Genomic DNA, 13,867 nt, shown 5'->3' with positions numbered 1-13,867 from the left:
TTTTTTTTTCTTAAATAAAGAAAATATATTTTTAAAGGCAACCAGGGGGATGCCTGGGTGGCTCAGTCTGTTAAGTGTCTGCCTTTGACTCAGGTCATGATCCCAGCATTCTGGCATTGAGCCCTGCCTTGGGTTCCCTGCTCTTTGGGTAGCCTGCTTCTTCCTCTGCCCCTTCCCCTGCTTGTGCTCTCTCTCTCTCTCTCTGGCAAATAAATAAATAAAATCTTAAAACAAAAAAAGGAAGCCGATGGGAAGGAGGAGCACATTGGATAGCATCATGTAAGAGAATGTCACATCTCTGTGGAGGGTCGCACACCCTGGGGAGTAGTGCCCAGACCTCAAATGGCACTCCTCTCACAGAGAGGTTGGTTTCACTGAACCCTCCTCTTTTTCCAAACTGACCCATTGGAAGAGTACTGGCGGGGAGGCAGTGCCCTTCACAGATTCTCTGATGTCTCTGAGCGGCTTCCCTGCCTCCCAATGGCCTTATTCAGAGGGACCCTGCCTGGGGAGGACCTAGAACTAGGCATAAAGCAACCCACATCAAACACTGCCACAGTGGGGTGGGGAGAAGAATGTAGATCAAAGAGGAAAAATGAATGGTTGAATGACTGACTGACTGAATGAATAGAGTTTTCAAGCTCAAATGAAAAGGGGTCACAAGCTGAGGGTAGGAAAAACTCATCCCTCTGCCTTCCTGAGGGGGCTCCTCAAAATACCTAGGCACAAGAACTGAATGAAAGTTTGCCTTTAGGTCGAGTATATTTCTGTGTTCTTACAAACCCCAAAAGAAGTTTAAAATATCTGCAATTTTCAATGATCTCTAATTCTCTCTTCTGTTCCCCAAATTATACATATAATTGAAGGTTAGACTTCAATAGACTCCAGCGCTATCCTCTTTCTTGGTTGTGCTGTTTTTCCTCAGTTTTTCTCTTTCTTTTTCCTTTAAAAAAAATTCTGCTCTTATGGATTCTTGCTTTGGCTTGTGTGAGGTAACCAGCTATGGTCTCTAATGAGGTCCCCGAAAAATGAATGGCCTTTTCTCAGCTCCAGGGCCTGAACCTCTTTGGCACAAAGAGCTCATCTTACCAATTCAGCATACTTCTTGAATAAAAAATCCAATTTTTCTTCAGGTGTTTGCAGCTTGTTCAGATTTTGCATCAACACATTGGCTTCTTTGCCTTTAAAGAAAACAAAACCCATCAAGACATTTAGAAAAATGTTTTGAAAATATTCAAAAGAATAAAAAATGCTGACTTTGTATAAGACACCTGTTTTCCCCCATTGGTTAATTAAAAAAAAAAGAGGCAGAGCAGCCAATCAAAATTTCTGACGCCCACCGAACTGCCTGCATTGATGCGTGCGGTTCTAGACTTCCAGTCCAAAGCACAGAGTCTGGACAGTTTCATCTGCCATTTTTGGGTTTTGTTTTCTGCCTTCAGTACTTTTTTTTCTCTCTTTTGGGGGGTAACCAGTTGTCTTGTTTTTCTGTGTGAATGCATTCTGTGAGGTTTGGATGAGAATGTTCCGCTCATATTTCCTACCTAGCAGAGAATTAAATCAACATAGAAGGAAAACCAAGCCAAGACTTGGAGGTTCTTATCCACAGGCCTTTTTGGGTCTCTTGTGATACTGGGTTCAACCTTCCTGGCCCTTCCTTCCTCCCACCCAGGCTTAATCTTTGTTGACAGTCTCCTTTTCTGATCCCACTTGGAGTTTATGCTACATTTTAAGACTCATCTGTTCATGATTATTTAATGGTGAATCTCAGATTCTTCTCTTTCCTCATTGTTCTTCTTTTTGTCTTCTTCAGCTCAGCCTCCCCATTTGCCTTTCTGTGGGCCTGGAAATCTTGTTTTAAAGTGGCCATTGGGCTGAGTTTTGAAAGGGAGGAGAGGGACCCTGGGGCCTGCATGTACCCCTGATGATGTCTTTTCAAATTGTCTGATCAAGGTGGAACAGAGTGACAGCCAGTCTGTCTAATTAGAATAGGAAGGTCAATCCACACAGTAGAGGCCATGTTTCCTGATGTAAATCTATGTGAGAATATTAACAACTTTGACAACCTTTCCCCAAGAATAGGCATTTCCCTTTTGCTAGAGTATTTGCTTTTATCCTGGAGAGGCATGAAACTAAGCTTGCCAGTGAAATACAGGACATGAGACATGATTATACTAAAAAATTTTTTCATTGTTTACTGAAGTTCAAATTCTCCTTGGCATACTGTATTTTTATTTGCTATATCTGCTAACTCTAATGGCATCAAAGAATTTTAGGTCTAGAAGGACTTTAAAGAAGATTCAGACAAATGGTTAATTTTATAGATTAAAAATCTAAGGCCCAGCAAAGTCCAAAGTTACATAATTAACACTGGCAGAGTCAAGGCTTGAATCCAAGGTTTGTCTACTTGCTCTAAATCAATTCATTCCCATGTGGAATTTGGATGCCAGGAAACTCAGAGAAATAAAAGGAAACTTTTTCTTAAAAAACATGACCTCATTGCTAACAGCTGGTTTTGTCCATCTCTGCCCAGTGAGTCAGTTCAGATTAGAGACATGGCCTAAGACCGGGAGAAGGTGGGTGTGAGAGGCATCCCACCAGCTTTCCAATTATGGCCTGTGACATATTGAGCCAAGTTTAAACTGGTCATCACTGCTGCCCCATCTCCCCTGTGCCTGTGCTCAGAGTTCGTTCTTAAGCAACCAGGAGAGATGTGCATTGGTCGGGACATCCCTTCCCCTTGTCTTCAGTCTGGGAAAGGGGCCACATGAAGACTGTTGTCCTGAGTGAGTGCCATCTATTGGAGGAAAGAGATTGCTGTGGATCAGATTTGGCCCAGAACCGAGATCATGTTTGTTCCATGGCAAGCTCTCAGTAAATGTCGGTAATAGTGGAACAAAGCAAAGCCAACATGTGCACATTAGTAGCAGGTGAATTAAATGAAGACTGTCCTGAAGACAACTCTGTGATTGACTTTGTGAATGACAGATCTTACTCTCACCTCTGCCATTGAATATATGCTTAGGAAACCTCTCAGTATGATTATGGTCACATAAAACCATTATGTGTCTCATTTGAGGGAGATAGAAACATTTGAGTGAGTACAATAAGTCTCTTTTTTCTCTCCACACCAAGTATCTTAACTTTTTATTTTCTTTAACCATGAGAAGAGGGTTTTGTTTAGGGCACCCTCATTGGAGATCTTTCTGCTCTCACATCCTGTTATTTTGCCTAAAAGGTCAACATTCAGGAGCATCAATTTATCCTTCAAAACTGATTTTGCCCTTCAACAAAAACTACACAAATATCCAGAAACTTGGAGATAGGCATGCACAGAATGAATAAATTTGTGACATCAGGGAGTTTAATTTTTAGGCTTCCATTGGTTTGCCAGACTAGAATGCTGTGTGGTATTATCATGGAGAAGAGAACTAGGAAAGGGATTGCTCATCTTCTATTAGAGGCAGTAATTACAATTCCACAGAAATGAGATCATTTGGTGATATTGTCAGACACGAGAGACAAACTGACTTTTTGTCAGAGACATTTTATTAGGAACAAGTGACCTGTCTTTCCCCCAGTGTGTCATTCCGAAGCAGTGTGATTGTGAGATTAGTCATAAAAAAAAGTGAGGGACAGACCTGAAGTCCCCATTGAAAATGAGGAAGGCACATGAAGGGTATATGGCCCTCCCTTCACAAAACACTCAATTGAGTAGTAAGTCTACAAGGGGGTAGGGCCACATGAGCAACAAGAACGGCTGTGTCACACGTGGCTATGGCCAAAGGCACAGTTGTAGGCCAAGGGAGTATTATACTACAAAGGAAAGATTTTTATATCAAAGAAATTAAAAGACTTAAATTGAGATAATGAAGTCAGCTATATAAATGAGGATGGGAATTTTTCTTAAACTTTTGGCATAGTGGTAACTATTTATACTAAGTTTATGCAGATTTGATAAGTGTTTAAACCCTGACTTTTTCTCTACCAAAATTATCTTCTAGAAATTTGGGGCTAAAATTTGGTCTTGGACACACAAGTGTGTCTTTCTTCTCCCTCCCTGCTTTCTATGTGTTATGGCAGAATCTTAAAGCTAGAAAAGATCGTGAATATTCTGTTTCAAATGTTAGAACCAGATTCAAATTTCAATGTTAATTATGTTTTCTAACATAATTTAAAAATAGTGACTCTGATACAAATAATTTCTGAGTATCTATAGATATCTTTTGAGAGAAATAAGATTTGTGTATGTTGACTATAAGGACAGTGTATTTAAATTCACACTGGACTAAGGATAAGGACTAGACCCTGGGTTCTGAAACAGACTGTGTCACTGACTAGTTGACACAGTAACCCTTTTTATAGACTCTTCAACTCTCTAGGCCTAAATTTTCCTCTCTATAAAATTATTAAGTTGACTAAATGGGTTCTGAGTTTAGCATTTAAGATTTGTTGATTCCATGACTGGAATAAATTTAACCATTTTTATCTTGATTTAGACAACAATAAAATTAACAATGTTTGGACGGTATATTTGTCTTTCCAAAATGTTTTGGGGAAAAAAACAACAGACTTCTAAAACTTATCAGGATTCTCTTATCCCTCATTGTTGCTTCTCATAGTCTGGTTTTTGTTTGTTTTGCTTTGTTTTAATGGCTTATCAGTTTTGAAAATACTGTCTACTCTGTATTTTCTAGTTACACTGTTTTTATTTGGCCAACATTTTATATCTTTTGTGTTTTAGTCACCTTGTTTTTTTTTTTTTTTTTTTTTTTTTATGTACTTGGAACTTTTGCCTCTCACCCAGTTGGGGAGTGGACCTGGACTTCTTATTAGGTCAGTTGATGATATGTTTGAATTATTAGTAATTTCTTGACTCTAACTATAAAGAAAACTTTCTTAAAAGGAAAAAAAAAACCCTTTAAGAGTCTAAAAATGAAGAGATTATTCCAGGGAAAACAAAATAAAACAAAACTTTATAATGAAAAAGAAAAATACCAGGAAGAACAGCAAGAAATGAATACATCTATTCCTAATTCTGATCAGAAGAGAATGCTAATTACTTTGCTCAAGTTATATTCTTCTGTCCCAACTGACCTATTTCTTTAAATCTCTCTCTCTGTTTAGGACCTGGTCTAAAATCTAACTTCCCTGTGAATCTACTCACGAACCTTGCCATCTCTGTTGATTCCTCTTTTCCCTGAATTCTTCTGGTCTCCTACTATCTCTTCCAAAAGTTTAGCAGTTGTATTAAGGCAACAGTTTATTCCCCTTTTGCAGTGAAACTAGAAATCAAGCTAAAAATGGATGAAACAAATCATCTGGGAAAGTACCCTTTCTAAGGAAGAGTAAGCAAATGGTTTTCTAAAGACATTTTGGAATCCACCATCTTAGTCAAGCTCCTCAGTAGGTACAACTGAAAGTCACCTGTAACTGAAGGCAAAACCATTAACTGAGCTATGGTAAATGCTCCTTAACCAATATACCAATTACTTTGTATGTATCTTCAGTCCTGCAATATTAGTGACTTCAGTTCTGCCCCCTTGCTTCCTTTATGACTCATCTCACAATCACATCAACTAGTTGAGTAACCTTTTTTTTTGTAGACTCTTAAACTCTCTAAGCTTCAATTTCCCTGTCTATAAAATTAGTGGGTTGACTAGATGTATTCTGAGCTCAGACTGGACCTGTGGATCAGCTTTGTTTTCTTCCCAGGCTTATGCTTCAAACCTCTGATTTTCTACTCAATTGGTTATCAACCGGAATATCAGAAAGTATATTATATTTTATCATTGTTCTGTGCTTATTACTATGTGGTGCTTGTGCGGCCCACGTACTGTTGGCAAAGAAGTGATTAATAAGAATCTGTGAGTCTGGAGGGTGGGGTGGGAGCAGTGAGGGAGATACTTAAGACGTGTCAGTTACTTAAGACGTGTCTCTGTTTTTGTCTCTTTCAGTTCAGATGCCAAGGGGAAAATGGCTCTATCCACTAAAGAGATTTAAAAACATTCCTCTAACTGCTTTGGTGTACAGTGTGTTGATTGTGGGGAGCATATGAAATCTCTCAGGGAAAAATAAGTCCTGGGTACTTGGGTTGTAGAGACATTTCCCAAATAATCAAAGGTGTTCTGTGAAAGAAGGATCTCTTTGGTCCAATTAGTCCAGAAAATATTGTAAACTGTGCCCATCTATAGTGGAGATTTTCACTGTATATAGAAAAAGTCAAAGAATTGTGGCAGTAAGTAATCTTTAACTTTTTGTGAAATCTCAAATATGCCAAAGTATATACTATGGAGAATTTTAGGTTAGAGAGCCAGAATGTTTCATCATCTCAAAAATCCATATGATCTCCCTGATATGAGGAAGTGGTGATGCAACATGGAGGCTTAAGTGGGTAGAAGAAGAATAAATGAAACAAGATGGGATTGGGAGGGAGACAAACCATAAGTGACTCTTAATCTCACAAAACAAACTGAGGGTTGCCGGGGGGAGGGGGTTTGGGAGAAGGGGTTGGGATTATGGACATTGGGGAGGGCATGTGATTTGGTGAGTGCTGTGAAGTGTGTAAACCTGGTGATTCACAGACCTGTACCCCTGGGGATAAAAATATATGTTTATAAAAAATAAAAAAATTAAAAAAAAAAAAAGACAGCAATTATAATAAAAAAAATTCAAAGGCAAAAAAAAAAAAAAAAGTAAAAAAAAAAAAATACCAATAAAGCAGATATTATCGGATAAACATGAAATAATGGAAGACTCATCTTTGATCAAGTAGCTAAGCAAAATCTAAGGATATATTTTCAGGTGCTGGTAAAATGATTTATTAAAATTCTATAAAAGGTACAAATAGATTCTAAAGAAGACCACCATCAGCACTTCACTTTTTCTTCAAAAGGGTGGAAGAAGAACTTTCTGAAACAGAAGAATCATTGTTTCTGCAGTCTATATAAAAATTGCCCTTGGTGCTTTGGTTCCACTCAAATCCTCCCAATTCTGAATTTCTGTGCTCAGGAACAGCATTTTTCATAAATTCTGTATTTGGTTCTAATGCACAGTTAAGTTTGAAAACTACTGGTCTAGACGATCAACAGCTAGGAAGTCTGTTAAAGCTACTTACTTATAGGTAGCTGAAATCATGTTTAAAATGGTGGTTATATATTTCGATCAGCCTAAAAATGTTTAAGCCATAATGTAGCTGAAACATTACAGTGCCTAGAAGAATATTCCAATGGTGTTCAGAGACACATGTAGTTAGGGTGGACACAAGTGGTCACTGGCTTCACAAACATTGGTTCTGATCAAACATTCAGTTGAAATCTGGTAACTTGGAGAGAGTGGTGGAATTAGAGTTGTGGAATGTTTTCTTTCTCTACAGTTCTTTTGATAATCGGGTAATTAGATCATCACTATAGATTCTGAAATAACTCATGGAAGACAGAGAAGAAACCACAGTTGGTCATCTTTAATTTTACCCCTACTTTTTTTCATATCCCCTCAATACAACACATACATATTCCTCTGTAGAAATAATTATAAAGTGATAAAGCAAAAAGAATTTTCCATTAGGAACACTTGAAATCATAACCCTCCATGATGTGATTTTGTACTGTCTTATGGGAAGCTTAATGATGGCTAATACAAATGGACGTTTCTGAAATGCCTTGGCTAGATAAGGAAAAACAGCTTTTGAACATAGAGCAACTTCATTCTCTTTCCCAAATATCCAGAACCCTTGAGTGATTCCAGTCTTGCACTTTGCAACTTGGTAGATATTTTTAAAGTATTATTTGGGTTATTTTATTCTTTATGTTGGGTGAGTCAAATGTCCTATTTAAATGTGTCTTTTAGCCCTTCTTGAAAACATTGCCCACAATGGGTTTTAAGTAAGGTAGTGATATCCCACGCCAGCAGACATATTTTGGGATTTATAGATACCTGGTTATTGGAATCTAAACCCAGTTCTGACTCCAGCGCCCATGACCTTTCACTTTGCCACACTATCTTCAAGAAATGAGTAAGACATTATAGCTGCTCCCGATAGATTTTCTACCTCCCTTGGGAGGCAGGTATATAAACAAATGATTGATGCAGAAAATTTAATGGAGAAGTAAGAAAGGTGATGCTAACCCTTACTGAGCATGTCTGTGAATGTACCATATAGAAAGTGGTATTTGTACAGAGTGTCACAGTGAAATTCACCAAGGAAGACAGGCAGAGGTGTTCTCCTATGTACAGTAACATGCTTTCAACCTAGCAAATAAATTAACTCATCTTTCTTTCACAGCCATTTTTGGTGTAAAATCCCACATGGTCACCTAAAATTTTCCCATGCCTGTTCTTAGCAGTATCCTATAAAACATATTAGATTACAATTACAATTAGAAAAACAAGGTTTTTCTCTTCATGCTTATAGCTCCTTAACCAAAGGGTCTTGATGATTTATTCATCTTTGTTTACTTAGTACAGTACCTCATAAAGATGAGGTATTAATACATATTTGCTGAATCAATAAACTAATGAGAATAAAAATATTTTCTGCAATTTTTGACATTCTATAATTGATACCTTTTGAAGAGTTTTGTGAAATAAAAAATATTTTATATAGTAATAGAACATACAACTCAGCAATCTGGTAATCATTTTACATATAAACAATCTCTATATTTATATTTTGTTTAAATCCAGATTCCACTAGCTTTGATTTAAGCAATTTCCCTTTCATTTACTTGTTCGTTCATCCTTATAACAAATATTTATTGATCACCTGGCATGTGTCATCCACTATCTTAAACACTAGGCATTCAGTGATGTCTGAATACACACACAGTCCCTGTTCTTGAGCTAAAACCAGCTAGGGAAAGGGAAGACATGCATTAAGCAAATATCACAAAAAGTAACATTCTCATATACTGCTAAATGCTCAGAAGGAAAGATACAAGATACAACAGAAATGGAAAACAAGAAGACCTTATCTAGAGTTGGGCTAAGAAAATGCCACTTGAATTGTGAACTAAATGCTAAGTTAAGTGCCCAAAGGGCTGAACATGTAGGGATTTCTAGGTAGAGAAAATAGGATATATGTGGGCTTTGTGGATAGAGCATGCTGTGTTCAAACCACTGATAGAGAAGATCAGAATGATTAGCCATTAGTCAGTAGTAGTGGTGATGGGGATAGGGGCAGAGAGTCCAGGAAGCAGATGCTGTGTAGAGTGATGGGAGGTAAAGCTAGGGAGACTAATTTGGGTTAGACCATTAGGGCCTGAGAGACCATGTTAAGAATTTTAGTCTTTGTCCTAAGAACAGTGAGAAACCACTGGGGAAACAGGGTAGGTGAGTAACATGTTCAAAAGTTCACTTCTCTTTTGAGAGGATGCGGCTAAGCACCAAGTATAGCAAAGGAAGTGTAGGGAGACCCTACAGGAAGCTGTTACAGTAATCCAAAAATGAGATGCGGCTTTTAGTAAAGGTTGGAGGAAGTGCCCCTTCCTGATGAAGGAATCATCAAAGGAAAGTCATGCATTAGAACATAACTACTTGCCTAGTCCTTTAAGGATTTTCTTTTCCAATTTTTGCTCTTTATTGCTGACAGGCTCTTTGGTTGTGGTTGGTTCTCCAGAAGACAAGTGTTCTCTCTCCATCTCTTCAGTGGCCTCATCACCGTCCAAATCCTCATTGTCCAGTGGTTCTATGTTCTCAGGTGGCTCCTTTGCCTTGGCGGGACCCTCTTTTTCAGTAGCAGACCCATAGGTGTTAATGATGTCTTCCAGTTGTCGATTTAGTTCCTCAGAGATATCTTGAACTCCCTGTTCAGACTGCACACCTGCCTTATCCTCCGTTGTTTGGAGTGTGGTTGAGGAATCCTTATCATCTTGCTTCTCCAGGCCATTTTGACTCAGTAATGATGAACTGTCCCCTGGAGGTGTTGACTGGGGTTCTCCTGAGAGCTGTACAGAGTGATTCACCTCCATACTGGGAATAGTATCTAGTGGTAAGCATAGTCAAGTTTTATATAGTTAACCCAGTTATATGTAAAAGGTATGGATATTCCCAAAAGCCACCTACTAATTACAATTTCTAACATAAAATGAATGTACTTTCACAAACCCTTGATGTTGCAATTAGTTAGGTAAAAACAGTGGGAGACATTTTTCCAAAGCAATTCACACTATTAGCACATTTTTGGTTTTGGTCTTTAATTCCAGTAGAAATTCCTTTCACTGACATTAATGGAATAATTCAAGATATTGTTTTTCATTTTATATTTATCATATTGCTTAAGCCAACTTGTGTTACCCCTCTCTTACATTATTCTATGTAGACTTATGGTCATTGTAAGTACAGAGATGTCTTAAATGTTTAAAGTGGTGTTTAAAATGTTTAAAGTGGTGTTATTTTATTTCAAAGTTAAAACATTTAATACAAGAGCCACAGAGCTTACTAAAAGCACTCATAACAACAGCAGTCCTAAACTCTATTCTAATTCATAAGTGAAGATTTGATAAATATGAGTACATTGATATAAATGAATTATTATACTATATACAGGAAATACTTTCTTGTTTTTCAAGTATTTTCCTTTTTCAAATGAGCAACACATAATTATCCATCAATAAAATATGTTTTCTGAGGTTCAAACTAGCTTCATTTTTGGAATAAAATGGAGAATGGAGGAAGGGAATAATTAACCAACAAACTAGTTGGGAACCATGGTGATGGTCAAGATAATAATTTATTGAATTTCTATAATACTTTTTTGTTCCAATATAAAAACTGAATTTCTTTTAGGAAAAGAAAAAGAGTACAACTCTTTTTTTTCTCAGTCAAGAAGCTCTAGGATAACTGTAATTTTTAAGAAATAGCAATGTTTAATGAATAGGGAGGGAATGAACTTGAGAAATAATCCATATAATATGGCCTCTTTGAAAATAGGGGCTGAAGTCCAAGCTGAGTCAAAGAATTCCAGGATTTCTGGCTATCTCCATTTCTCGGGTTGCAATAGAGTTGACCTAGGCCTTTAAGTGATGGTGCATTTTATTTGTAAATGGTGCTTAATGGTCATGCTGCTAATTAACAGCATAAAAATATGATGGGGTTCTCATAATGCACAGGTTTTGCTGTTGTAGTGGCCTGAGAGGAAAAACAAAACATACTGTTCCCCATACTGCATAGCTTCCTCTTTTGTTCTCAGGGCAGGCGCTGTCAAGTGCTTGGACTCCAGCAAGAATGGAAAATTCAACCTACAGTCCTAGGCCGCCCACTTAAGTACTCATTCACTTTGAAGGAAGTACTTCTTTCTCTTGGCCACTTGAATGCACCAACTTTATGATTAAACGATGCAGTAAACAGCCTTATTGTTTCCGTCACTGGCATTTCTTTATCCTGACCCCTACTTGCTGGGTACACTCATCTATATATAACTTACCCTCCCCTAAAATCGGAGAAAGATACATGGCACCTGCTGTCCAGCCAGAAGTTATTTTAAGCTCCTCTAAAAGGAGCCATGGCATTTAGCCCTTCTTCTTTGCGAATCAAGGGAAGAGAATCCTTTTAAAATCAAAACTAAAAGCAGTAAACATGTACTGGCTTAAATACATATGTGGGTTTTAAAGTGTTAGGGAGGCTTCTGAGGATGAAATAAAATCTAAAGTCAACCCAACTTCAAAGCAATGAATTTAAAACTGACTTTCCACAGGAGTTTTAGTATGGCTAGTCTAACTGCAAAAGTTGGGTTGTATTTGATTTATTCTTCATTCCTCAGAGGCCACAGCCAATGGTGTTTTTAATATTAATTCCATGGATGTCCTTTAAACTCATAGCCCACATTTACTTTAAAACAGAATAACGGAATCTTTGTAAACCACAAGACAATTCAATTCCTAAAAGTAGCCTCAAGATAAATCAACAAAAAGAAAAAAAAAAAAGGTCAAAGAATTCCGCTACTTTTAAATTGTTCCTTACCATATTAATTAATTAGCAGCAAGAAATTATTTCTAAATTTTATCTTCTTAATACACTTTATTGCTTTTTTTTTCCTTCTTTGAGATTTTTTCACTTGTATGGGGAATCCAGCAGATTATCACCCACATACCTTCCTGAGTAACACATTTCAATTATAAATAAAACAATGGAAAGTTCTTGCACAGTTCACGGGCAATCTCAAAGTTGCAAGTTTCGAACACCACAAACCGCACCCTGCAACTTCTTACAGGGCTTGGAGGAGTGTTTGTCACACTTACCAGAAGACAAGGAGCTAAGCGGAAAGAGGAGAGGCAGGAGGCTGCGAAAAGCTAGTCAGAGAAGCTGCGACAGCCAGCCGGAGAACGGCAGGCAGCTGTGTTCTTAACACAGGAGAGAGAAACGACACACACACTCACAGGCACCAAAGCGACAGGAGAGCAGGGAGGGGGTGGGGAAGGAAAGGAACAGTGTATGACACAGCAAGAGAGAAATACACCAACTTTCAGTAGCTGCCTCCTGGGCAAGTATCTGAGGAAAGAGAAGCAGCTGGTAGGTCATATCAGACTCTCCATGTTTTGTCCTTTAAAAAATTAAAACTCTCACTATAGGCTCCTCTGTAAGTATAATTTTTCACTGTTCTTTTGGGCAGAGATCGTATTTTCTTATTTCTTAGTTTATTTCCAGTGTGGTCCATGATTCATCTTCTTTTTTTCCCCTTCTTATGCAAGTCTAATTAGCATCAGATTTCTCATAGGAATCTTGGCAGGGGGGAATCCAATGGCATAAAAAAAGGAGGTGGGAGAACTACTTGAATTCTGATGTCTTTGGTTGTTTTTGTAAAGTTTGAAATTCTAGTCGAGGTGGCTCTCTTGGGGCTGGGTTTGGTGGCATCTTCAGAAACATGGTAACTGGTGTAATTGGCCTCACATCCCACACCTTAAGCATGTTACCGCCTTCACATCGCAGATAAGCCCTTGGGGAGGTAGTCACTCTTTCTTCCTGAGTTGGAGCCTTTTCCACCAGCTGCTCTTCCAAGTTTTTCCATCCCTCTTATGTCTTCAATTTGCTCCTTAGTCCTTCTCAGGAAAAGAACCTTCTCTTCATTCACCCTAAAATGCCCCTTTCTCTTACCTTACATCCATGCCCTTTTCCTTCTGTTTCTAGAGAACATGGGTCCTCCATCAGACTTCCTGCTCTTGGGACTGGCTTGGCATAATGACACCCATTGTGGTATGCAGAATAATGCCACCAGAGAGATGTCCATATCCTAATCCCAGGAACTGGTAATATGTTCCTTTACAAGATGAAAGAGACATTGAGACTATGCATATATGATTAAACCAAGGATCTTGAGATGAGGGATTATCCATAATTATCTGGGTGGGCCCTGTTGTAATCACAAGGGTCCTTAAAGATAAAAGAGGGAAGTGGAGGGTCAGAGTCAGAAAAGGACTCCAAAAGAGGTCAGAGTGATGTGGGACCAGAAATAGGGATTTGGGAAATTTCTAGAAGCTAGGAGAAGGAAGAAAGTGGATTATTCTCTAGATCCTCCAGAAGGAATGCAATTCTGCTGACACCTGATTCTAGTTCAGTGAAACCCATTGTGGAGTTCTTACCTCCAAAACTGTAAAACAATAAATTTGTGTTGTTTTAAAGCTGCTAGATTCATGGTAAATTGTTACAGTAGTAAAGAAGAACTAAAATATTCCATCCCCAATTTCTCACACCTTTCTCTGAGTTCAGGGGAGGTATAAGTTATATATAGATAACTGTTCCCAACAATACGCATCATTTGATGATAGGGTTGGTAAACTAAAATGGGTGAGAGAAAAAAGTACTTCTTTCTAAATTAATGTGTCCTTGGTGAGGGCCACAAATGGGTGGCACACTGGAGTGCATTAAACAGATA

At 38.1% G+C, this 13,867-nt stretch overlaps 1 protein-coding gene across 1 annotated transcript in view; it reads right to left on the bottom strand.

The window, feature by feature from the left end:
- The window catches only part of TXLNB (taxilin beta), a 67,333-nt gene extending 54,954 nt beyond the window's left edge, over positions 1-12,379 (bottom strand). Inside the window, exons 1-3 of the mRNA XM_059177406.1 lie at positions 12,237-12,379; positions 9,539-9,982; positions 1,090-1,181 (exon numbers count right to left, since the gene is read on the bottom strand). Of these exons, the coding sequence (XP_059033389.1) occupies positions 1,090-1,181; positions 9,539-9,968 (522 nt within the window). The 5' untranslated portion in view covers positions 9,969-9,982; positions 12,237-12,379. The remainder of the gene's footprint in view (positions 1-1,089; positions 1,182-9,538; positions 9,983-12,236) is intronic.
- Between the last annotated feature and the right edge of the window lie 1,488 nt (positions 12,380-13,867).

The sequence above is a fragment of the Mustela lutreola genome, chromosome 6, assembly GCF_030435805.1.
Source record: "Mustela lutreola isolate mMusLut2 chromosome 6, mMusLut2.pri, whole genome shotgun sequence".
Classification (NCBI taxonomy): domain Eukaryota; kingdom Metazoa; phylum Chordata; class Mammalia; order Carnivora; family Mustelidae; genus Mustela; species Mustela lutreola.
Note: the sequence above shows the minus strand (reverse complement) of the source record. Positions and strands in the feature narration are given on the sequence as shown.